Source organism: Pristiophorus japonicus, chromosome 10 (assembly GCF_044704955.1).
Source record: "Pristiophorus japonicus isolate sPriJap1 chromosome 10, sPriJap1.hap1, whole genome shotgun sequence".
NCBI classification, from domain to species: domain Eukaryota; kingdom Metazoa; phylum Chordata; class Chondrichthyes; family Pristiophoridae; genus Pristiophorus; species Pristiophorus japonicus.
Window position 1 is genome coordinate 168,656,598 of NC_091986.1, and position 27,238 is coordinate 168,683,835.

At 49.1% G+C, this 27,238-nt stretch overlaps 1 protein-coding gene across 1 annotated transcript; it reads left to right on the forward strand.

Moving 5' to 3' along the window:
• Positions 1-27,238, forward strand: LOC139274641 (segment polarity protein dishevelled homolog DVL-1-like). The gene is made up of 3 exons (XM_070891320.1): positions 1-713; positions 15,628-15,707; positions 26,979-27,238. The coding sequence occupies exons 1-3, from the start codon at positions 1-3 to the stop codon at positions 27,236-27,238; spliced, it is 1,053 nt and encodes a 350-aa protein (XP_070747421.1).

The window sequence follows — 27,238 nt, forward strand, 5'->3', positions numbered from 1 at the left end:
ATGGCGGAGAAGAAAATAATTTACCACATGGATGAGGAGGAGACACCGTACTTGGTGAAAGTGGCGGTGCCGCCGGACCGGGTCACTCTCGGTCACTTCAAGCAGGTTCTCAACAACAGGCCGAGCAGCAGCTTCAAATTCTTCTTCAAGTCCATGGACCTTGACTTCGAGGTTGTGAAGGAAGAAATTTCAGATGACAATGTCAAGTTACCATGTTTCAATGGGACAGTGGTCTCATGGCTGGTCCTGGCCGAAGGCTCGCTATCTGATGGGGGCTCACAGTGTGCGGACAGTCAGTCAGAGTTACCGCCCCCCATCGAGAGGACCGGAGGCATCGGCGACTCCAAGCCACCATCCTTCCACACTAACACTGCCGGCAGCCGGGACGGACTAGACAATGAAACGGGGACGGAATCAATCCTGAGCATCAGGCGGGAGCGGGACCGACATCGGCGGAGGAACAGAGAGCGAGAGGCGCACGACGATGTTCCACGAGTAAATGGACACACGAAACCAGATCGGCATCGCAATGCAGGCGGTTACGAGAGTGCCTCCACGGTGATGAGCAGCGAGCTGGACTCGAGCAGCTTTATCGACTCCGATGATGACAACACTAGCAGGTTAAGTAGCTCGATGGAGCAGAGCGCTTCCTCTCGACTCATGAGGAGACACAAACGCAGGAGGCGGAGGCATCGCATGAGACAGATGGACAGGTAAAAAATCCTAAAAGAGTTTCATGCACAAGGACCAATGGTGGAGCTTTGGAGGCGTGGCCTAATCAGTTGGAGCCTGGCTGCTGAGAGAGAAGGAACTCCCTGCTGAAGCTCCTGTCTGGAAGGCCTGTGAGAGCCCTGAGACCAGCCCAGGAAGAGGAGGGAAGGGCTGGCTTACTACCCATTCAACGTCCAGAGGGAGAGGTGGAGAGCTGAACATTTATTATTTACTACAACTACAGAGAATTGGAGAGAGGGGGGAAAAAAAAAAAACCTGAGGAAACACCATCCAGTGTGGAAGGAGGGAGAGTCGTTTCTACAATTTTTGACAGGTGGGTGTGTTTTGGTGCATTCCCCAAAAGACTTTGTTGTATCGGTGGGGGGAGGAAAGAAGACCATTCGAGGGCCGGAACATCGCGGGGGGTGTGTGTGTGTGGAAGTGTGTGTGGGGGTCTTGCCTACACCACTGAAGCACCCCTCCCCCACTGCCTAGCCTGGGATAGCTGGAGCTACCTGGCTGAAGAAGTACTAATTACCTCATTAAACATCGTTGGGAGTGTGTGCCTGGGTGGCTCCAGCTACCTCAGGTGAAGACATCTTCTCCCCCCACCCAAAGACCACTCTACAAAGACTGTGTTTTTTGCCATCTGGGGAGTGCACCCCAAGAAACACCCACCCACCGCTGTGAGGGGAGACCTGCCCTCGCAGCTTCCCTCCTTCCCAACCCCTCTCTCTATCTCTCTCTCTCTGTCTCTCCCCTCTCTCTCTGAGAGCCCTTTCCTCCTAATTTCTTTAAAAAAAAAATCAATCAAGACAACTGAGCAGAGGGAGCAAGGCCCCTCCCCAATTGCCAACAAGGGGAAAGGTGTGCCTCTTTCAGAGCTCCTCTGCTCATACATTCAAACGAGGCCAATTTAAGACCATGAAGGCCTGTGACTTTGGGGTGGGTGTAGCCCTTAACGGGAACCCGTGATGGCGACCCCATCCACGCCGGTGGCAGGGCCAGCTAAGACTTATGCGCAGGCGGCGTCCACATCCACGGCACCTCCTGCGCCTCCTGCTGCCCTGCCACCATTCAGACTAATTACCAAGAAACACGGGGTCAAGAGCTACACTCACCCCACAATGAGCATCGAGGAGTGCGTGCGGGCGATGGCTGGGGTAGTCGGCCCCTCGGCCATTGTCGCGGTCTCCAAGATGTCTGGGAAGGTGGTGTTCTTCCTGGGGTCGGAGCGAGCGGTGTCCCTGGCCATTGAAAAGGGGCTCACGGTGGGCGGGGCGTTCCTGCCGGTGGACCCTCTCGAGGCCACCGCGCAGAGGGTCATCATATCGAACGTCCCGCCCTTTGTTCCCGCTGAGCTCCTCCTCCCTCACCTACACCAACTGGGGGATCAACCCCATACCGCTCGGCCTCAGGGAGAACAGCCTGCGCCACGTGTTCTCCTTCCGCCGCCAGCTCTTTGTCCGGCTGGCGCGGGAGGAGACAACAGAGGGCAATTTTAATGTGGTGCATGAGGGGACTGCCTACCGCGTCTTCTGGACGTCGGACGGCGTGCGGTGCCATGCCTGTAGGGAGGTGGGGCATGTTCGTAAGAACTGCCCCGCCTCCAAAGCCGCCAAACCACCGAAGGCGGCCAAGGCTGGCACCACCGCCACCCCTCCCCCGAGTTGCGTCCGCGTGCCGGGAGCCATGGGTGCGCGGGCATCGTCGGAGGCCTTTGTTTTCACGGCCTCCGGCGGGGGGGAGGGAGAGCGTCCGACCGGAAAGAAGGCGCGGAAGAAGACGAGACATCTAGAAGCGGGTCCCCTCGGTGCGCCAGAAAATCTGTTTACCGCGCTCGGCCCAACCCCGTCACCGGCGAGTGCGGAGTGCCCTGAGCCCGTGCCCGAGCCCTTGACCAGTATCACAGAGGGGCTCGGGCGCGGGCAAGAAAAGAAAAAGGGGGGGGGCGGAGCGGGAGGCCTCGGCAGACATGGAGGTCTCCCTGCCTCCGCCCCCCCCCCCCCAGGAAGAAAAGGAGGCGCCGCTCCAATGAGGCGGAGGGGGAACAACATCCCTCCGCGGAGGAGTCGGTGCCCGCCGCGTGTCCCGCGGCCCCCACCAGCGCCCCCAAACTGCGCCGTAGGCAGGAGGAATCTGTCCCCGGGGAGGGTGAGACAGTCGAGGCTGCCCAGCCGCTGCCTCCCGGGGATGGCGTGGAAGATCTGCCTGTCGTGGGGGGCGTGGGGCCAGCGGAGGAATGCATTGCCGCCGGACCGAGCGTCCCGGGGACTGAGGCGGGCGGGGCCGAAAAGACCGAACCTGAGCCCGCCCAGCTATTAACCAACTTCCCCCGGGAGTCGCTCGGCCCGGCAGAAACCGAAATTATGAATAATTTTAAAGATTCTGTACACGCTGGGCCGGGGGGTGGCGGCGGGGAGGGAGAACAACAACCCTCGCCCCCTACTTTGGAGCTGAGGGACTTGGTGGACCTGGAACATTACTTTGACCAGGTCTCTCCGTGTTCCCCGGTTCCTGGGGCGGAGGAGGAACCCCTTCCGCTGTCGCTTCCCGACCCAGCACCAATTCTAAAAGAGCCCAGTGGGGACTCCTCTGCCGACGATCCTGGGGGTGGGATCGGGGCAGAGCCAGGGCCAGATGGAGCGGCCGGGCCGTTTGCCATACCTCGTGCGGTCGATGGGCCAACTGCTGGCGGCGACCTCCCGGAGGGGGACGGGGACTCGGTGGAGGACGCGGGTGAAGATCTCGAGTCCATCGCCAGTGAGGCGGTGGATCTCCTCGTGCCCTCCGCTGAGTCCCCCCTCATTCCCGTAGAGGAACTCCGGACTTTTTGGTCCAGAGCCGGGGTCGCCGCAACAGAACCCATCTGGCCCGGGAATGATGGTCCGAGCCGGGGCTGCTCGTCGCGTCCGTCCGCGCCGCCGCTAAAACCATGGCCGCGGGCGGGCCCTTACCAAAGGCGCAAGGCGTTGAGCTGCGCCGGCTCAAAAAGTTCCTCGCTGGGCTGCTGAAGGAGCGGAGTTCAACAAAAGACTCCGCTCCCTCCCCCACAATAGGTTAGGTAGAGGTTGCACTATGCTTTTGCCATGAAGATAACCATAGCCAGCCTCAACATCAACGGCGGCAGAGGGGCACGCCGTAGATTCGACAATTTTTCGCTCCTGCGGGAGGGGAAATATGCGGTGTGCTTCCTGCAAGAAACCCACACTGTTCTGGGAGACGAAGCCACGTGGCTCCTGGAATGGCAAGGAGAGGTCCGCATGAGCCACCTCACAGCCACTTCTAGTGGGGTGGCCATCTTGCTGGCCCCGCATTTTCAGCCGGAGATCTTGGGGGTCGAGGAGCCCGTGCCAGGCCGCTTGCTGCATGTAACGGTTCGCCTGGGGGACGTGCCGCTCCATCTCGTGAACGTGTACGCCCCTCAGCCCGGCCCGCAGAAAACCCGCTTCTTCGAAGAGGTGTCCGCTCTTCTTGGCTCCGTCGACGTCGGCGACTGCATTGTCCTCGGGGGGGATTTTAACTGCATCCTCGAGGCGAGGGACCGCTCCGGTGCCCCGCAGAGCATGATGGCGATGGAGAAGTTGAGGGACCTGGTCGGGTCCTTCGACTTGGTGGACGTCTGCCGAAATCTCCATCCCGACTCCAGCGCCTTTACTTGGGTGAGGCCTGGAGTAGGATGGTCCAGAGTCGACCGCCTTTACATGTCTCGGGCGTACGTTTCCTGCGTCCCGGCGGCCTCCATGCGCCCGGTGCCGTGTTCGGACCACCACCTGGTGTGGGCGGAGCTCGCTTCGCTCCGCGCGAGGACGGGGTCCGCGTACTGGCACTTTAACAACCGGCTGCTGGAGGACGTGCGGTTCCAGGACTCGTTCCGTCGTTTCTGGGCCGACTGGAGAAGGAAGCAGGGGGGCTTCCCCTCCTTGAGGCTATGGTGGGACGTGGGCAAGGCTCACGTCCGCGTCTTCTGTCAAGAGTACGCGAGGGGGTCGACCAAGAGATGGGCGGCCAGGGTCGGGCGCCTAGAAAAAGAGGTGCTCGACCTGGAATCCCGTCTCGGTCAAGTCGTCGGGGACCCGGCCCTGCGGACGGTGTACGAAGCGAAGAAGGCCGCGCTGAAGGACCTGCAGCTCGTCGGGTCCCGAGGCGTGTTCGTGAGGTCGCGGATCCGGTTCCTGCGGGATCTGGACCGCGGCTCCCCCTTCTTCTACTCGCTGGAAAAAAGACAGAGTGTCCGTAAGCAGCTCTTGACGCTGCTGCCGACGACGGCGCTCTCGTCTCGGATCCAGAGTGCGTCAACAACAGGGCCCGTGAATATTACGGGGCCCTGTTCTCTCCGGAGCCGTCCAGCGAGGAAGCGTGTAGAGTTTTGTGGGTGGACCTGCCGAAGGTCAGCCCGGAGGGCGCCGAAAATCTGGAAGCTCCGCTAAGCCTGGCGGAGCTGACCGGCGCCCTCGACCGGCTCTCGAGGGGAAAATCCCCGGGGCTGGACGGGCTGACCGTGGAGTTCCACAGGGCATTCTGGGACGTCCTGGGGGGCGACTACGCGCGGGTCTTGGGGGAAAGTCTGGCGACCGGGAAGATGCCCCTCTCTTGGCGCAGGGCAGTCATCGTCCTGCTGCCTAAGAAGGGCGATCTCCGCCTCCTTAAGAACTGGCGCCCGGTCTCCCTCCTCAGCACGGACTACAAAATCTTCGCCAGGGCGATGTCTGCTCGCCTTGGTGCCGTGCTGGACCACATGATCCACCCTGACCAGTCCTACACGGTCCCGGGCCGGACAATCCACGATAACATCCATCTGGTCCGGGACCTCATCCATTACTCCCAGGAGGCTGGTCTGTCGGTCGCCTTCCTATTCCTCGACCAAGAGAAGGCGTTCGACAGGGTGGATCACGACTATCTGCTCGGAACTCTGCGCGCTTTCGGGTTCAGGACGCATTTAGTCGCCCGGATCCGACTTTTGTACGCCGCCGCGGAGTGTCTGATTAAGGTTAACGGGTCCTTGACGTCGCCCCTTCGCTTTGGGAGAGGGGTGCGCCAGGGATGCCCCATGTCCGGCCAGTTATACGCCGTCTGCGTGGAGCCTTTCCTGCGCCTCCTGCGGACGAGGTTGACGGGACTGGCTCTGCAAGGGCCGGGCATGGAGGTCGTCCTCTCGGCTTTCGCCGATGACGTGCTCCTCGCGGTAGAGGATCCCGCTGACCTGTGGAGGATGCGCGAGTGCCAGGAGATTTACTCGGCCGCATCCTCCACCAGAATCAACTGGGAGAAATGTTCCGGACTCCTGGTGGGTCAGTGGCGGGTGGACTCCCTGCCGGAGGAGCTCAGGCCTTTTGCCTGGAGCACGACCCATCTCCTCTATCTGGGAGTCTACCTTAGCCCCGACGAGGAAGCCTGGCCGGCGAACTGGCAGGAGCTGGAGGCCAAGGTCGCCGCTCGCCTAGGGCGCTGAACAGGACTGCTCCGAGTGCTGTCCTACAGGGGTCGAGCGCTAGTCATAAACCAGCTTGTGGCCGCCATGTTGTGGTACCGGCTGGTCACTTTGACCCCTCCCCCTGCGTTTGTCGCCAAGATACAGAAGAAGCTGGTGGACTTCTTCTGGAACAACAGGAAGCACTGGGTCTCTGCCGCGGTCTTGAGTCTCCCGCTTGGGGAGGGCGGTCAGTCGTTGGTGTGCGTCAGCGCCCAGCTCGCGACTTTCCGTCTTCAGACCCTGCAGAGATACCTTTACGTCGAGCCCCCTCCTCGGTGGCGTGCTCTGGCGATTTTTTTCTTCCGCCAGCAGCACGGCCTCAACTACGACACGCAGCTCCTGTTTGTGAGTGTGGGGGGCGTCAGGACCGCCCTCCGGGAGTTGCCTGTCTTGTCCAAGGAACTCATCAGGGTCTGGAACAAAGTCTCCACCAAGCGCAGCTCTCCACCGGCTGGAGTGGCGGCCGTACTGCAGGCGCCGCTGCTCGGGAATCCGTACCTCCACGACCGAGGTTTTTTGTGGCGGTCGGACGAGAGGGCTGTGGCTGGTGAGGTGACCAGAGTCAGGGACCTGCTCGATGGCGGAGGAGCGGGCTGGATGGCGCCAGACACGCTGGCGCGGCGCCTAAATTCTACCAACGTCCGCCACGCGGCCGATGCCATCGAGTCGCTAAAAAGAGCTCTGGGCCCCGACTCCGTTAGGTGCATCGAGGAGGCTCAAGCACGTGGGGAGATCCCGTCCGAACTGACCCCCGTCCGGACGGAATTCCTCATCGGCGCCAAACCCCGGAACCTCCCTCGGGGGCCGGCGCCTCACAACTTGAGCCGCCTCGGGGAAATCCCCTCCGTGCCTTTCAGTTCCGCGCGGGCTGTACGGGCTGCTCCTGCACACTCTCAACTTTGCCATTCTCGCCTGCCGTCCGGACACGCCATGGCATACCATCTTGCCATCCGGAGGAGGCGGGGGTCCCCGATGGAGGGCACTCTACGCAGAGGTCCTCCCACTATTTGTCGGGGACTTGGCCTGGAGGGTGGTGCACGGAGCAGTGCCGTGCAATACATTTTTAAGCCGGTTCACGGGCTCCCAGGCCGCCTGCAATTTCTGCGGTCTGGAGGAGTCCGTGTTCCATGTTTTTATTGAGTGCACGAGGTTGCAGCCCCTGTTTTGTTATTTAAAGGGGCTGCTCCTGAAATTCTGGCTTCACTTCAGTCCCACACTCCTGATCTTCGGGCACCCTGTGCGGGGGGGAGCGGGTAGGTCCGAGGGCCTCCTCGTGGGACTGCTCCTGGGCACGGCCAAGGGGGCCATCAGCCGGTCCAGGCAGCGGGCGGTCGAGGGGTCATTCAGCCGGACTGCCTGCCTCTCTTCCGCGCATACATCCGGTCCAGGGTGTCCTTGCAGATGGAGCACGCGGTGTCCACCGGTACGCTCGCGGCCTTCCACGAGAGGTGGGCACTGGAGGGACTGAAGTGCATCATCACGTCCGGCAACCAAATTTTAATTTGATTTTATGTTTTTAAGTTCATTTGTTTTCATTGCCGGTGCTGTTAGTGTCCCCCTCCCCTTTTATCGGGGGCACTTGGAGAAAAAATATGTTTTTGTGCCCCAAAAAAACCCCCCCAAAAATAAAAGGGCCTGTAAATGTTTGGTGTTTCCCCCAGATCGGGGGGCACGTTTTAATGTTTTTTTGTTTGCTCCAAAAAGAGTTTCATGCACAAGGACCCCCAGGTCCGTCTGCACTGCAGCATGTTGTAATTTCTCCCTATTCAAATAATATTCCCTTTTACTGTTTTTTTCCCCCAAGGTGGATGACCTCACACTTTCCGACATTGTATTCCATCTGCCAAACCTTAGCCCATTCGCTTAACCTATCTAAATCTCTTTGCAGCCTCTCTGTGTCCTCTACACAACCCGCTTTCCCACTAATCTTTGTGTCATCTGCAAATTTTGTTACACTACACTCTGTCCCCTCTTCCAGGTCATCTATGTATATTGTAAACAGTTGTGGTCCCAGCACCGATCCCTGTGGCACACCACTAACCACCGATTTCCAACCCGAAAAGGACCCATTTATCCCGACTCTCTGCTTTCTGTTCTCCAGCCAATTCTCTATCCATGCTAATACATTTCCACTGACTCCGCGTACCTTTATCTTCTGCAGTAACCTTTTGTGTGGCATCTTATCGAATGCCTTTTGGAAATCTAAATACACCACATCCATCGGTACACCTCTATCCACCATGCTCGTTATATCCTCAAACAATTCCAGTAAATTAGTTAAACATGATTTCCCCTTCATGAATCCATGCTGCGTCTGCTTGATTGCACTATTCCTATCTAGATGTCCCGCTATTTCTTCCTTAATGATAGTTTCAAGCATTTTCCCCACTACAGATGTTAAACTAACCAGCCTATAGTTACCTGCCTTTTGTCTGCCCCCTTTTTTAAACAGAGGCGTTACATTAGCTGCTTTCCAATCCGCTGGTACCTCCCCAGAGGCCAGAGAATTTTGGTAGATTATAACGAATGCATCTGCTATAACTTCCGCCATCTCTTTTAATACCCTGGGATGCATTTCATCAGGACCAGGGGACTTGTCTACCTTGAGTCCCATTAGCCAGTCCAGCACTACCCCCATAGTGATAGTGATTGTCTCAAGGTCCTCCTTTCCCACATTCCTGTGACCAGCAATTTCTGGCATGGTTTCTGTGTCTTCCACTGTGAAGACCGAAGCAAAATAATTGTTTAAGGTCTCAGCCATTTCCACATTTCCCATTATTAAATCCCCCTTCTCATCTTCTAAGGGACCAACATTTACTTTAGTCACACTTTTCCGTTTTATATATCTGTAAAAGCTTTTACTATCCGTTTTTATGTTTTGCACAAGTTTACCTTCATAATCCATCTTTCCTTTCTTTATTGCTTTATTTGTCATTCTTTGCTGTCGTTTAAAATTTTCCCAATCTTCTATTTTCCCACTAACCTTGGCCACCTTATACGCATTGGTTTTTAATTTGATACTCTCCTTTATTTCCTTGGTTATCCACGGCTGGTTATCCCTTCTCTTACCGCCCTTTTTTTTCACTGGAATATATTTTTGTTGAGCACTATGAAAGAGCTCTTTAAAAGTCCTCCACTGTTCCTCAATTGTGCCACCGTTTAGTCTGTGTTTCCAGTCTACTTTAGCCAACTCTGCCCTCATCCCACTGTAGTCCCCTTTGTTTAAGCATAGTACGCTCGTTTGAGACACTACTTCCTCACCCTCAATCTGTATTACAAATTCAACCATACTGTGATCACTCATTCCGAGAGGATCTTTTACTAGGAGATCATTTATTATTCCTGTCTCATTACACAGGACCAGATCTCAGATAGCTTGCTCCCTTGTAGGTTCTGTAACATACTGTTCTAAGAAACAATCCCGTATGCATTCTATGAATTCCTCCTCCAGGCTATCCCGTGCGATTTGAATTCCTCCTCCAGGCTACCCCATGCGATTTGATAGTATTAGATCCAAAGGGGAGTTAATACAAAGTTGTCAGAAAAAGTAGCAAGCCTGAGGATTGGGAGCAGATCAGAATTCAGCAAAAAAAGACCAAGAGATTGATTTAAGAGGGGAAAAATAGAGTATGAGAGTAAACTTGCAAGGAACATAAAAACCGACTGCAAAAGTTTCTCCAAGTACGTAAAAAGAAAAAGATCAGTGAAGACAAATGTAGTTCCTTTACAGACAGAAATGGGAGAATTTGTAATGGGAAACAAGGAAATGGCAGAACGATTAAATACTTCGGTTCTGTCTTCACGGAAGAGGACACAATTAACATCCCAGAAATGCGAGGGAACCAAGGGTCTAGTGAGCAAGAGGAATTAAAGGAAATGATTATTAGTAAGAAAATAGTACTGGAGAAACTAATGGGACTGAAGACTGATAAATCCCCAGGGCCTGATGATCTGCATCCCAGAGTACTAAAAGAGGTAGCCATGGAAATAGTAGGTTGTCATCTTCCAAAATTCTGCAGATTATGGACCAGTTCCTGCAGATTGGAGGGTGGCAAATGTAACCCCACTATTTAAAAAAGGAGGGAGGGAGAAAACAGGGAACTACAGACTGGTTAGCCTAACATCAGTAGTCGGGAAAATGCTCGAGTCTATTACAAAGGATGTGATAACAGCACACTTAGATAATACCAACGGGATTAAACAAAGTCAAGATGGATTGAAGAAAGGAAAATCATGTTTGACAAACCTACTGGAGTTTTTTGAGGATGTAACTGATAGAATAGATAAAGGGAGAACCAGTGGATGTAGTTTATTTGGATTTTCAGAAGGCCTTTGATAAAGTCCCTCATAAGAGGTTAGTGTGCAAAATTAAAGCACATAGGATTGGGGGTAATGTATTGACATGGATTGAAAATTGGTTAACTGACACGAAACAGAGAGTAGGAATAAATGGTTTTTTTTCAGGGTGGCGGGCAGTGACTAGTGGAGTACCACAGGGATCAGTGCTTGCGCCATCAGTGGGGTATCACAGTGTCCCTTTGACCCCAGCAATTCACAATATATATAAATGATTTGGATGAGGGAACCAAATGTAATATTTCCAAGTTTTCTGATGACACAAAACTAGGTGGGATTGTGAGGTGTGAGGAGGATGCAAAGGTGCTGTAAGGCGATTTAGATAGGTTGAGTAAGTGGGCAAACACATGGCAGATGCAGTATAACGTGGATAAATGTGAAGTTATCCACTTTGGTTAAGTCCAAGAGTTGTCTTTGCTAAGTCTGTCACCATCTGTTTGAGCTTTGTCCACTTCTGTGTGGTGTTGCCGATGAGCGGTCCGTGAGACATCAGCCGGTTATCGAGGTCATCCTGGAACTGCTCACGGTAGCACTGATGTTTCAGCTTAGCTGTGTTAAAGGCACTTCTGCTCGGTTTTGGACCCTTGCACTGAAGTGGAGCAATGTACAGCTGGAGAATGGATCTGACTAGATGGTGATCTGTCCAGCATTCTGCTCCCCGCATGGCTCTTGTGATTTTTACATCCTTGATGTCTCGCCTTCTTACAATAACATGGTATATCATGTGCCATTGCTTAGACCTGGGGTGCATCCAAGTTGTTTTGTACTTGTCGGCCTGCCTGAATAGAGTATTTGTGATAGTCAAGTCGTTCTCCGCGCACATACTCAAGAGGAGGAGGCCATTACTGTTTAATTTTCCTGTGCCGTGCTGTCCAATGACTCCCTTCCAGTGCTTGCCGTCTTTTCCAACTCATGCGTTGAAATCACCCAGGATGATCAACTTGTCCCCAGCAGGTGTGGACCTAACCAGTCTGTCTAGATCTTCATAGAACCTCTCTTTCATCTCATCGGGGCTTGGAAGGGTGGGTGCATAAGCACTTATAATGGTGATGTGGCGCTTGGCATTCAGGGGGAAATGCAGTTTCATAAGTCTTTCGTTAATCCCTTCAGGCAGATTTGGAAACTGTTGCATAAGAGAAGTCTTCACTGCGTTTGGGGTCTACCTGAAATATCGATTAGATGGTTCACTGTTCGACCTCCGCCACCTTGCTGCAAAGACCAAAGTATGGAAACGACTCATCCTAGAGGCACTCTTTGCTGACGACTGCGCCCTTCTGGCACACAAGGAGAGTGACCTACAATTCATATTCAGCAAATTTGCTGAGGCAACAGAATTGATTAGCCTAACCATCAGCCTTAGTAAAACCGAGGTTCTCTATCAGACTGCCCCTGGCACCACAGCACCTGCTCCCACAGTCTTCATCGGCAGTATACAACTAAAGTCAGTGGACAGCTTCAAGTACCTTGGCAGCACCATATCAAGTGATGGGTCCTTGGACAAGGAGATTGATGCAAGGATGTGTAAAGCCAGCCAGGCACTTGGTCGCTTGCACACTAAGGTGTTGAGTCACCACCACATCCGACTGTAAACTAAACTGTTGGTGTATAGAGCAGTCGTTCTCTCATCTCTCCTTTATGGATGTGAGACCTGGACACCCTACAGGCGTCACATCAAAAAGTTGGAAGCTTTCCATATGTGCAGTCTCAGATCTATACTCCACATACGCTGGCAAGACCAGGTGTCAAACTGTGAGGTTTTGGAGAGAGCACAATCAACTAGCATCGAGGTGATGATCATGCGAGCCCAGTTCCAGTGGGCTGGGCATGTCATCCGCATGGATGAGTCAAGGATCCCTCGTCAGCTTCTTCACGGCGAGCTCTGTGAAGGTCGAAGACACCAGGGGCGCCCCCGCAAACGCTACAAAGATTGCATCAAGGCTAACCTCCAGTACTGTGGCATCCAACCAAAGGACCTCGAGAATACAGCAGCTAATAAAATCCAGTGGCGAACCCTCATGAGGACTGCCTGCCAGACCTTCGAAGAAAGCCGGTGTCAACGCCTGCGGGACACTAGACATAGACGACATCAGGTGGCAGTACTGTCAGCATCAGGCACATCGAACTTCCCTTGTCCAACGTGCAAGAGACTATGTGCATTCAGAATTGGCCTATACAGCCACTTGAAGACACATGCCATTGATGATTAGCACATCAAAGTCTTTGTTGGATACGACAGGCTACCAAGAGATATCCACTTTTGTAGGAAAGACATAAGGACAAAGTATTATTTAAATGGTGATGGCTTGGGAAGTGTTGATGTACAGAGGGACCTAGGTATCCTTGTACACCAGTCATAGAAAGCAAACATGCAGGTGCAGCAAGCAGTTAGGAAGGCAAATGATATGTTGGCCTTCACTGCAAGAGGATTTGAGTACAGGAGCAAGGATGTCTTACTACAGTTATACAGAGCCTTGGTGAGACCGCACCTGGAGTATTGTATGCAGTTTTGGTCTCCTTACCTAAGAAAGGATATATTTACCATAGAGGGAGTGCAGTGAAGGTTCACCAGACTGATTCCTGGGATGGCAGGAATGTCGTATGAGGAGAGATTGGGTCGACTAGGCCTGTATTCACTAGAGTTTAGAAGAATGAGAGGGGATCTCATTGAAACATATAAAATTCTGACTGGGTTGGAGAGACTGGATGTGGGGAGGATGTTTCACCTGGCTGGGAAGTCTAGAACAAGGGGTCACAGTCTCAGGATACAGGATAGGAAATTTAGGACCGAGATGAGGAGACATTTTTTTACTCAGAGGATGGTGAACCTGTGGAATTCTCTACCACAGAAGGCTGTGGAGGCCAAGTCACTGAATAGTAGAAACAAAAGGCATCAAGGAGTATGGGGAGAAAGCGGGAATATGGGGCCTAAGTTTCCACATGATTTGTGCCTGATTTTTAGGAGCAACTGGTGGAGTATGGACTATGTTAGAAATCGCAATTCTCCACTTTTTTTTTCTGCAGTTCTAGTGAGGTAGAACAGTTCTACTTTGGAACAGAATTTTTTCTTCAAAAGGGGGTGTGTCCAGCCACTGACGCCTGATTTCAAAGTTTCCACAGTGAAAACGTACTCCAAACTAAAAGTAGAATGGAGCAAGTGAAGATTTTTGTAGAACTGAAAAAACCTGTTCTACACATTAAAAAATCAGGCGCAGGTTACAAATTAGGCATCCAGAACGAGGGGGGAGGGGAGGGGGAAGGGAAGTCATTAAATTCTATAATAAATCCTTATTTATACTTCTACAAATATTATACAAATAAATCCAACCTGAATAAACATTTATAAGCAAAGAAAAGATTAAATAAACCATCTTCCTACCTGTGTGAAAGTGCTTCAGCCATCGTTCGTTCCCGTGGGGGGTGGGGAAGGAAACCGCCATTTGTTGCCGCGGAGGGGAGGGAGGGGAAGGAGACAGCGGTTTGTTGCCGTGGAGGGGAGGGAGGGGGAGGAGACAGTGGTTTGTTGCCGCCGTGGAGGGGAGGGAGGGGAAGGAGACAGCGGCTTGTTGCCGTGGAGGGGAGGGAGGGGGAGGAAACCGCCGTTTGTTGCCGTGGAGGGGAGGGAGGGGGAGGAAACCGCCGTTTGTTGCCGTGGAGGGGAGGGAGGGGAAGGAGACAGCGGTTTGTTGCCGTGGAGGGGAGGGAGGGGGAGGAAACCGCCGTTTGTTGCCGTAGAGGGGAGGGAGGGGAAGGAGACAGTGAGAAGGGTAGCCTCAGTGCTGATGGCAATGTGCTTTTATTAAAAAATGTTCAAAAATTAAACAGCTACAAAGAACTACAAAAATGGCCGAGTGGCAATGTTTCCTTCACACTGCGCGTGCGCGAACGCTGCAACGCACACGCGCAGCGTTGCCGGCAGGAAAAAAACTAATTTAAATAGTACCCGCCCCCTCCCACTTGCAAAACCGGCGCGAGTGTAGGCTCCGCCCCCCTGGGCGCCGCGCCAAACAGACAAGGAGCTGCAAAGCGTTCGAGAATAGCGCGTTTTTTTTCTGCCGCCGTTTTAGGCGCGAAAAACGGGCGCCCAGCTCGGAGGGGCGCCTGCTTTTTATCCTGTGGAAACTTGGGCCCATGGTGTTGAGATAGAGGATCAGCAGCCATGATCATATTGAATGGCGATGCAGACTCGAAGGGCTAAATGGCCTACTACTACTCCTATTTTCTATTATCACCTACCGCCCTCCCTCAGCTGATGAATTCGTATTCCTCCATGTTGAGCATCACTTGGAAGAAACACTGGGTGTAGCAAGGGCACAGAACATTCACTGGGTGGGGGACTTCAATGTCCATCATCAAGAGTGGCTCGTCCTCACCAATCTACCTGGCGTTGATGCATCTGTGCATGACAGCATTGGTAGCAGTGACCACCGCACAGTCCTTGTGGAGACGAAGTCCTGTCTTCACAGGGAGAACATCCTCCATTGTGTTGTTTGGCACTACCACCGTGCTAAATGGGATAGATAACTAGGGCTGTATCTCTGGCTTTAAAATGTAAAAGTGGGGGGGGGAAGGGTTAGATATGGGGAAATTTAGAAATCGAAAGAGAAAAGTCAAGACAATGGAGCAGTGTAGCAATCTGGGTAAAAATAGGTAAAGTGTGACAGGAAGGGACCTTGGGGTAGAAATTCGTTAGCTTAGCACGCCTGGATAGGGTCGGAACAGGGGCACTAAAGGAGTTCGGAGCTGCGAGCGCCAGCCTTCCTGCCACTCGGCACATTCAGTGTGCTGGTGCCGGCGGCGCTGACCAGTACCTCCTGGGGACATCGAGCCGGTGTGCAACGTCCCCGGTTTCTACATCGCAAGGATTTTTGTTTGATGCTGACCCTGTCGAGCCCCATAATGCGTCCTAGTGGGACCGCCTGACAAACCAGGCGGTTAGAGCTGTCCCGGCGGCTGTGAGGGAAGGAATGAACACATCAGGTAAGTGTGATTGTTTTGATTTTTGTAATTTTTGCGATTTATGTTTATGTGGGGTGAGCAAGATATTGGGAATGTTTTTTGTGTTGTTTTTGATTATTTTTTTTTCCAAGGACACCTCTCTTAGGGCGCTCCGAGGCTGGCTCTGTAGCTCGGGATTTTCAGTTACTCAGCCGGCCTAACTCCCTAAAAGGTGTGGAACCCCTCCCTTAGCGTTCCGCTCCACACTCAGGGCTCAGCTGATGAATTTTGCTGACTGAGGCGCAAACCATTTTCTAGTGCAAAATTTACCGTCCTGCTGCAATTAGCGGCCCGATTAGCCTCAAACCGAATTTCCATCCCAGAGAGTTTAACGGTAATAATGCATCAGTGAATATGCTGAAAGCAGGGAATAATGGTAAAACATTTAAATTAAAAGTTCTTTATTCGAATGCATGCTGCATTCATAAAAAGAGAGACAAATTAGTGGCACAAATAGAGATAAATGGCTTTGATCTGATAGCCATACAGAGATGTGGTTGCAAGGTGACCGAGGTTGGGAACTAAATATTCCAGGGTAATTGACATTTCGAAAAGACAGGCAGAATGGAAAGGCAGGGCTGGAGGGGGGCGGCGGGGTGGGGTAGCCCGGATAATAAAGGATGACATAAGGACAGTAGTGAGAAAGGATCTTGGCTTTGAAGATCAGTAAGTAGAATCAGTATGGGTGGAGACAAGAAATAACAGCGGCAGAAATCACTGGTGGGCCGCTATAGGCCCCCAAACAGTAGCTATACCATTGGACAGTGTATTAATCAACAAATAACAGGAGCTTGTAACAAAGGTAATACAAAAATCATGGGGGACTTTAATCTTCATATAGACTGGGCAAATCAAATTGGCAAAGGTAGTCTGGAGAACGAGTTCATGGAGCATTCGAGATATTTTCCTAGAACAATACATCATGGAATCAATCAGGGAACAGGCTATTTTAGATCTTCTATTGTATAATGAGACAGGGCTAATTAGTAATCTCACAGTAAAGAATCCTCTGGGGAATAGTGATTATAATATAGAATTTCACATTGAGTTTGAGAGTGAAATACCTAAATCCGAAACGAGAGGCATAAACTTAAATAAAGCCAATTACATAGTTACGTAGGGCGAGTTGGCTAAGATAGATTGGGAAATTAGATTAATAGGTATAAAGGTCGATAAGCAGTGGCAGATATTTAAAGAAACATTCCAAAATTCTCAATGAATATACATTCCATTGAGAAATAAAAACACCATGGCTAACTAAAGAAGTTAAGAATAGTGTTAGAATTAAAACAGAGACTTATAATGTTGCGAATGGCAGTAAGCCTGAGAATTGGGAGAGCTTTAGAAACCAATAAATGACGACCAAAAAATTTAGAAAGGGAAGAAAATAGAATGAGCGTAAACTAGCAAGAAATATAAAAACAAATTGTAAGAGCTTCTATAGCTATGTAAAAAAGAGAGTAGCAAAAATAAGTGTTGGTCGATTAGAGGCTGAGGCATGAGAAATTATAATGGGGAATAAAGAAATGGCAGAGACTTTAAACAAGTATTTTGTATCTGTCTTCACAAAAAGCATAACAAAAATAGTGGGGAACCAAGGGGCTAATAAGAGTGAGGAACTTAAAGTAATTAATATCAGTAGAGAAAATGGACTTGAGAAACTAATGGAACTAAAAGCTGACAAAATTCCATGGGCCTGATGAACTACATCCTCAAGTTCTAAACAAGGTGGCTGCAGAGATAGTGGATGCATTGGTTGTGATTTACCAAAATTCCCTAGCTTCTAGAACGGTCCCAGCGGATTTGGAAGGCAGCAAAAGTAACCCCGCTATTCAAGAAAGGAGGGAAGAAGAAAAGGGGGAATATAGGCCAGTTTGCCTGACATCTGTTGTCGGGAAAATGCTGGAATATACTTTAAGGAAGTGGAAACAGGGCACTTAGAAAATCATAATATAATTAGGCAGAGTCAACATGGCTTTATGAAACGGAAATCGTGTTTAACAAATTTATTAGAGTTTTTTGAGGATGCAACTAGCAGGATAGATAAAGGGGAACAGTGGCTGTTTTTTTTTATTGATTCGTGGGTTGTGGGCATCGCTGGCAAGGCCAGCATTTATTGCCCATCCCTAATTGCCCTTAAGAAGATGGTGTGAGCCGCTGTCTTGAACTGCTGCAGTCTGTGTGGTGAAGGTACTCCCACAGTGCTATTGGGGAGGGAGTTCCAGGATTTTGACCCAGCGACGATGAAGGAACAGTGATATACGTCCAAGTCAGGATGGTGTGTGATTTGGAGGGGAAAGTGAAGGTGGTTGTGTTCCCATGTGCCTGCTGCCCTTGTCCTTCTAGGTGGTAGAGGTTGCAGGTTTGGGAGGTGCTGCCAAAGAAGCCTTGGCGAGTTGCTGCGATACATCTTGTAGCTGGTGATGGAGGGAGTGAATGTTTAAGGTGGTGGATAGGGTGCCAATCAAGCGGGTTGCTTTGTCCTGAATGGTGTCGAGCTTCTTGAGTGTTGTTGGAGCTACACTCATCCAGGCAAGTGGACAGTATTCCATCACACTCCTGACTTGTGCATATTGTAGTATATTTGGATTTCCAAAAGGCATTCGATAATATGCCACATCAAAGATGGTTTTGCAAGGGCTCATGAGATTAGGGGTAATATATTAGCATGGATAGAGGATTAGTTAACGGACAGTAAACCGGGATATAGGGCTCATTTTCCAGCTGGCAGGCTGTAACTAGTGGGGTGACGCAAGGATCAGTGCTTGGGCCTCAGCTATTTACAATCTATATTAATGATTTTGATGAAGGGATTGAGTGCAATGTATCCAAGTTTGCTGGCAATACAAAGCTAGGTGGGAAAGTAAGCTGTGAGGACACAAAGAGCCTGCAAAGGGATATAGATAGATTAAGTGAGTGGGCAAAAGATGGCAGATGGAGTATAATGTAGGGAAATGTGAGGTTATTCACTTTGGTAGGAAGAATAGAAAAACAGAATATTTTTTAAATGGTGAGAAACTATTAAATGTTGGTGTTCAGAGAGATTTAGGTGTCCTCATACAGGAAACACAGAAAGTTAGCATGCAGGTACAGCAAGCAATTACGAAGGCAAATGATATGTTAGACTTTATTGCAAGGAGGTTGGAGTACAAGAAAAAGGAAGTCTTACTAAAATTCTAGAAGGCTTTGGTGAGGCCATACCTGGAGCACTGTGCACAGTTTTGATCTCTTTATCTGAGGAAGGACATATATGCCTTAGATGCGGTGCAATGAAGGTTCACTAGATACCCGGGATGAGCAGGTTATCCTATGAGGAGAGATTGAGTAGATTGGGCCTGTACAATCTGGAGTTTAGAAGAATGAGAGGTGGTCTCATTGAAACAGATGATACTGAGGGGGATTGACAGGGTAGATGCAGAGAGGTTGTTTCCACTGGCTGGAGCATCCAGAACTAGGGGTCATAGTCTCAGGATAAGGGGTCAGCCATTTAAGACTGAGATGAGGAGGAATTTCTTCACTCAGAGGGTGGTGAATCTTTCAAATTCTCTACCCCAAATGGCTGTGGATGCTGAGTCATTGAGTATATCCAAGGCTGAGATAGATAGATTTTTGAACGCTAAGGGAATCAAGGGATATGGGGATCAGAACAGAAAAGTGGAATTGAGGTCGCAGATCAGCCATGATCTTATTGCATGGCAGAGCAGGCTCGAAGTGCTGAAGGGCCTACTCCTGTTCCTAATTCTTATGTTCTTAACAGATCAAGTAGCTCAAAACTGGACATCCAAGAGGCGCTGTGGGCCATTAGCAGCAGCTGAATTCCTCCACAATCTGCAATCTCATGGCCAGCCATATCCCTCACTCTAGCATTACCAACAAGCCAGAGGACCAACCCTGGTTCAATGAAAAGAGTAGAAGAGCATACCAGGAGCAGCACCAGGCATACCTAAAAATGAAGTGCCAACCTGGTGAAGCTACAACACAGGACTACATACATGCTAAACAACAGAAGCAGCATGCTAAGCAATCCCACAACCAATGGATCAGATCAAAGCTTTGCAGTCCTGCAACATCTAGTCGTGAATGGTGATGGACAATTAAACAACTAATGGGAGGAGGAGGCTCCATGAACATCCCCATCCTCAATGATGGTGGAGCCCAGCACATGAGTGCAAAAGACAAAGCTGAGGCATTTGCAACCATCTTCAGCTAGAAGTACCAATCTTGGCCTCCTCCTGACATCCCCACCATCATTGAATGGTCTGCAGCCAATTTGGTTCACTCCATATGATATCAAGAAGCAGCTGGGCGGACTGGATACAGCAAAGGCTATGGGGTCCAGAACTAGCCGTGCCTCAAGCCAAGCTGTTCCAGTACAGCTACAACACTGTCATCTACCCGACAAAGTGGTAAATTGCCCAGGTATATCCTGTTCAAAAAAAGGACAAATTCAATCCAGCCAATTACTGCACAATCAGTCTACTCTCGATCATCAGCAAAGTGATGGAAGGTGTCATCGACAGTGCTATCAAGTGGCACTTAACTACCAATAATCTGCTCACCGATGCTCATTTTGGGCTCCGCTCGGCTCCAGACCTTACTACAGCCTTGGTCTAAACATGGATCTAATTCTCAGGTTCTTATAAGAGCTAAGTTCCAGAGGTGAGGTGAGAGTGACTGCCCTTGACATCAAGGTGGCATTTGACCTTGAACAGTATGTTGTGGAACCAACCAGGGAACAGGCTATTATTGTGTAATGAGACAGGATTAATAAATGATCTCATAGTAAAGGATCCTCTAGGAAAGAGTGATCATAGCATGGTTGAATTTCAAATTCAGTTGGAGGGTGAGAAAGTTGGGTCTCAAACCAGTGTCCTGATCTTAAATAAAGGCAATTACAAAAGTATGAAGGCAGAGTTGGCTAAAGTGAACTGGAAAAATAGATAAAAATGTGTAAGACGGTTGATGAGCAGTAGCAGACATTTAAGGAGATATTTTAAAACTCTCAACAAAAATATATTCCAGTGAGAAGGAAAGATTAAGAGAAGGGAGAACCATCTGTGGCTAACTAAGGAAGTAAAGGATGGTATGAAATTAAAAACAATGACATACAATGTTGCCAAGATTAGTGGCAGGCCAGCGGGCTGGGAATTTTTTTTAAACCAGCAAAGGATGACTAAAACAATAAGGAGAGAGATGGATTATGAAAGTAAACTAGGAAGAAATATAAAAACATAGTAAGAGCTTCTATAGGTATATAAAAAGGAAGAGAATGGCTAAAGTAAATGTTGGTCCCTTAGAGGATGAGATTGGCGTATTAATAATGGGGGAACATGGAAATGGCAGAGACTTTGAACAAATATTTTGTATCGGTCTTCATGGTAGAAGACACTAAAAACACCCCAATAATAGATTATCAAGGGGCTATCGGAAGGGGGAATTTTAAAAACAATCACTATCACTAAAGAAAAAGTACTTGGTAAAATAATGGAACTAAAGGTGGACAAGTCCCCTGGACCTGATGGCCTGCAACCTAGGGTCTTAAAAGAAGTGGCTGCAGCGATAGTGGATGCATTGGTTGCAATCTACCAAAATTCCCTGGAGTGTGCAGAGGATTGAAAAGCAGCAAATATAATGCCCCTTTTAAAAAAGGAGGGAGACAGAAAGCAGGAAACATAGAAACATAGAAAACAGGTACAGGAGTAGGCCATTCGGACCTTCGAGCCTGCACCACCATTCAATATGATCAAGACTGATCATTCAAGCTCAGTACCCCACCCCAGCCTTCTCTCCATACCCCCTGATCCCTTTAGCCGTAAGTGCCACATCTAACTCCCTTTTGAATATGTCAAACGAACTGGCCTCAACAACTTTCTGTGGCAGAGAATTCCAAAGGTTCACAACTCTCTGGGTGAAAAAGTTTCTCCTCATCTCGATCCTATATGGCTTACCCCTTATCCTTAGACTGTGTCCCCTGGTTCCCCAACATCGGGAACATTCTTCCTGCATCTAACCTGACAAGTCCCGTCAGAATTTTATACGTTTCTATGAGATCCATCTCATTCTTCTAAATTCTAATGAGTATAAGCCTAGCCGATCCAGTCTGTCTTCATATGTCAGTCCTGCCATCCCATTAGATGAAGGAATTGAGTGTAATATCTCCAAGTTTGCAGATGACACTAAACTGGGTGGCAGTGTGAGCTGTGAGGAGGACGCTAAAAGGCTGCAGGGTGACTTGGACAGGTTAGGTGAGTGGGCAAATGCATGGTAGATGCAGTATAATGTGGATAAATGTGAGGTTATCCACTTTGGGGGCAAAAACAAGGAGGCAAAATATTATCTGAATGGCGGCAGATTAGGAAAGAGGGAGATGCAATGAGACCTGGGTGTCATGGTTCATCAGTCATTAAAAGTTGGCATGCAGGTACAGCAGGCGGTGAAGAAGGCAAATGGTATGATGGCCTTCATAGCTAGGAGATTTGAGTATAGGAGCAGGAAGGTCTTACTGCAATTGTACAGGGCCTTGGTGAGGCCTCACCTGGAATATTGTGTGCAGTTTTGGTCTCCTAATCTGAGGAAGGATGTTCTTGCTATTGAGGGAGTGCAGCGAAGGTTCACCAGACTGATTCCCAGGATGGCGGGACTGACATATGAGGAGCGACTGGATCAACTGGGCCTTTATACACTGGAGTTTAGAAGGATGAGAGGGGATCTCATAGAAACTTACAAGATTCTGACAGGACTGGACAGGTTAGATGAGGGAAGAATGTTCCCGATGATGGGGAAGTTCAGAACCAGGGGACACAGTCTTAGGATAAGGGGTAGGCTATTTAGGACTGAGATGAGGAGAAACTTCTTCATTCAGAGAGTTGTTAACCTGTGGAATTCCCCACCGCAGAGAGTTGTTGATGCCAGTTCATTGGATATATTCAAGAGGGAGTTAGATATGGCCCTTACGGCCAAAGGGATCAAGGGGTATGGAGAGAAAGCAGGAACGGGGTACTGAGGGAATGATCAGCCATGATCTTATTGAATGGTGGTGCAGGCTCGAAGGGCCGAATGGCTTCCTCCTGCACCTATTTTCTATGTTTTCTATGTTTTTCTATGAATCAGTCTGGTGAACCTTCGCTGCACTCCCTCAATAGCAAGCACGTCCTTCCTCAGATTAGGAGACCAAAACTGCACACAATACTCAAGATGTAGTCTCCCCAAGGCCCTGTACAATTGCAGCAAGACCAGGTAGACCAGTTATAGACCAGTTAGCCTAACATCTGTCGTTAGGAAAATGCTGGAGTCCATTATTAAGGAAGCAGTAGCGGGACATTTGGAAAATCATAATTTAGTCAAGCAGAATCAGCATGGTTTTATGAAAGGGAAATTTTCATGTTTGACAAATTTGCTGGAGTACTTTGAGGATGTAATGAGCAGGGTGGATCAGGGGGAACCAATGGATGTAATGTATTTGGATTTCCAGAAGGCGTTAGATAAGGTGCCACATAAAAGGTTACTGAACAAGATAAAAACTCATGGGGTTGGGGGTAATATATTAGCATGGATATAAGATTGGTTAACTAACAGAAAACAGAGAGTTGGGATAAATGGGTCATTTTCCGGTTGGCAAATGGTAACTAGTGGGGTGCCACAGGGATCGGTGCTGGGGCCTCAACTATTTACAAACGATATTAATACTTGGATGAAGGAACCGAGTGTAATGTAGCCAAGTTTGCTGATGATACAAATATGGGTGGGAAAGCAAGTTGTGAGGAGGATACAAAGAATCTGCAAAGGGATATAGAGAGGCTAAGTGAGTGGGCAAACATTTGGCAGATGGAGTATAATGTGGGAAAGTGTGAGGTTATCCATTTTGGCAGAAAAATAAAAAGCTAATTATTATTTAAATGGAGAGAGATTACAAAGGGACCTGGGGATCCTTGTGCATGAAACACAAAAACGTTAGTATGCAGGTACAGCAAGTAATCAGGAAGGCAAACGGAATGGTGGCTTTTATTGCAAGGGGGTGGAGTAGAAAAGCTCGGAGGTCCTGCTACAACTGTACAGGGTATTGCTGCGCACAGTTTTGGTCTGCTTATTTAAGGAGGGATATACTTGCATTGAAGGCAGTTCAGAGAAGGAATCAACCAGGAATCACTCGGTTGATTCCTGACAGGAAGGGGTTGACTTATGAAGAAAGGTTGAACAGGTTGGGCCTATACTCATTGGAGGTTAGAGGAATGAGAGGTGATCTTATTGAAACATACAAGATCCTGAGGGGGCTCGACAAGGTAGATGCAGAAAGGGTGTTTCCACTCATGAGGGAATCTAAAATTAGGGAGTATAGTTTAATAATAAGTGGTCGCCCATTTAGAATTGAGATGAGAAGGAATTTCTTCTTGGAGGGTCGTAAATCTGTGGAATTCTCTGCTCTAGAGCTGTGGAGGCTGGGTCAATGAATATATCTAAGGTGGAGATAGACACATTTTTGAACGATAAGGGAGTGAAGGGTTATGGGGAGCCAGCAGAGAAGTGGAGCAGAGCCCAAGATCAGATCAGCCATGATCTTATTAAATGGTGGAGCAGACTCGAGGGGCCAGATGGCCTACTCCTGCTCCTATTTCTTATTTTCTTATGACCGAGTGTAGCATAAAGGAGCCGTAGTAAAATTGATGTCAATGGGAATCAGAGGGAAAACTCTACTGGCTGAAGTCATACCTAGCACAGTGTGTGTGTGTGTCGTCCGCATGCCCGACACAAAACTCCCAAAGCAAGCGCTCTACTTGGAACTCCTGCACGGCAAGCGATCCCCAGGTGGGCAGAGGAAATGTTGAAAGGACACCCTCAAAACATCGTTGATAAAGTGCAACATCCCCATCGACACCTGGAAATCCGTGGCCAAAGACCACCCTAAGTGGAGGAAAAGCATCCGGGAGGGCACCTCGCGTCTCGTTGCCGAGAGCATGCAGAAAACCAGCGCAGGCAGAAGAAGGAGCTTGCGGCAAACCAGATCCTCACCCACCCTTTCCTTCAACCACTGTCTGTCCCACCTGTGACAGAGACTGTAATTCCCATATTGGACTGTACAGTCACCTGAGAACTCACTTTTAGAGTGGAAGCAAGTCTTCCTCGATTTCGACGGACTGCCTATGATATAAAAACATAAGAAATAGGAGCAGAAGTAGGCCATCCGGCCCCTCGAGTCTGCTCCGCCATTTAATATGATCATGGCTGATCCGATGATGGACTCAGGACCCTGCCTGCTCCCCATAACCCCTTATTCCTTTATTGGTTAAGAAACTGTCTATCTCAGTTTTAAATGGGTGGCCCGTTATTCTGTGATTATGCCCACTAATTCTAGTCTCCCCTATCAGTGCAAACATCCTCTCTGCATCCACCTTGTCAAGCCCCCTCATAATCTTATACGTTTTGATAAGATCACTTCTCATTCTTCTGAATTCCAATGAGTAGAGGCCCAAGCTACTCAACCTTTCATCATAAGTCAATCCCCTCATCTCCGGAATCAACCTAGTGAACTTTTCTGAACTACCTCCAAAGCAAGTATATCCTTTCGTAAATATGGAAACCAAAACTGTATGCAGTATTCCAAGTGTGGCCTCACCAATACCCTACATAACTGTAGCAAGACTTCCCTGCTTTTATACTCCATCCCCTTTGCAATAAAGGCCAAGATTCCATTGGCTTTTCTGATCACTTGCTGTACCTGCATACTAACCTTTTGTGTTTCATGCACAAGTACCCCCAGGTCCCACTGTACTGCAGCACTTTGCAATTTTTCTCCATTTAAATAATAACTTGCTCTTTGATTTTTTTTCTGCCTCATACTTTTCAACATTATACTCCATCTGCCAAATTTTTGCCCACTCAGTCTGTCTATGTCCTTTTGCAGATTTTTTGTGTCCTCCTCACACATTGCTTTTCCTCCCATCTTTGTATCGTCAGCCAACTTGGCTACGTTACACTCAGTCCCTTCCTCCAAGTCGTTAATATAGATTGTAAATAGTTGGGGTCCCAGCACTGATCCCTGCGGCACCCCACTAATTACTGATTGCCAGCCTGAGAATGAACCATTTATCCTAACTCTCTGTTCTCTGTTAGTTAGCCAATCCTCTATCCATGCTAATATATTACCCCCAACTCCGTGAACTTTTATTTTGTGCAGTAACCTTTTATGTGGTACCTTGTCACAATGCCTTCTGGAAGTCCAAATACACCACATCCACTGGTTCCCCTTTATCCACCCTGTTCATTATATCCTCAAAGAATTCCAGCAAATTTGTCAAACATGGGCCCTGAAATTCCGGTAGAGCTCTTCCCACGGGCAAACGAAAGTAAAAGAGAAAAAAGATGCACACTTACCTGTTGTTGCTGCGCCCGTTGGAACTTCCGAGCCTGAGGCCTCTCGTGACTGCGCGTCGCCCCGCGTGCTCGTGGGGACATGCGCAGGCCGGGATCTGGTGACAGCAGCCAATCAGGTGCAGTATAGATTCTCATTCATAGTAATAGGAGTTCCATAAGTCCGGAACTCCTATTACTATGAATGAGAAACCCCGTCCAAACACTCAAAACACAATAAAAAATAGAAAATAAACTACATATTTAGCATTCATTTAAATTAAAGTTGTCATAAAAAAATATATTTTCCCAACTCTTTTACAAGTTTTTTTAATTAAGCCTTAAAATAAACTTACCATAGTGGGGAGAATTTTTAAACAATAAAATGTGTTTTTATAACTTTATTTTAAAATGTTTTTGTGTATTTTTAAACACTTGCGCCTGTAAAAGTAGGCTATATGCCTGCTTTTTCAGGCGCAAGATTTTAAAGGACATTTGCTGGGCAAGATATTCGTAAATATCGGAAATCTTGCCCTGCAAATGTCCTCGCTCCCAATATGCATTGGATCGGTCAAGCCAGAAACTTGACAGATTGGAAAAGCCGGTTTTCAGCGCATGCGCATTGTGCGCTGAAAACTGGCTTTTCTGATGCCTTCCCTGGTCCGTAGAATCTTTGTATGGACCCGGGACATCAGAATTTCAGGGCCATGACTTCCCCTTCATAAATCCATGCTGACTCTGCCTGACCGAATTATGCTTTTCCGAATGTTCTTTAATAATGGACTCCAACATTTTCCCAACCACAGATGTTAGGCTAACTGATCTCTAGTTTCTTGCTTTTTAATCTGCCTCCTTTTTTAAATAGGGTCGTTAAATTTGCAGTTTTCCAATCTGCTGGGATCTTCCCAGAATCCACTTATGGTTGTTGGAGGCCAATCATCAAAGCCCCAGGACATTGCTGCGGATGTTCTTCAGGGTAGTGTCCTCGGTCCAACCATCTTCAGCTGCTTCATAAATTACCTTCCCTCCATCATATGGTCAAGAGGGAGGATGTTCGCTGATGATTGCACAGTGCTTAGTTCCATTCGCAACTTCTCAGATAATGAAGGAGTCCGTGCCTGCATGCAGCAACACCTGGACAACATTGAGGCTTGGATTGATAAGTGCCAAGTAACATTCGCGGCAAACAAGTGCCAGGCAATGACTATCTCCAACCAGAATGAGTCCAACCGCTTCCCCATGACATTCAGCGACATTACCATCGTCAAATCCCCCACCATCAACATCCTGGGGATCACCATTGATGAGAAACTTAACGGGACCAGCTACATAAATACTGCAGCTACAAGGACAGGCTAG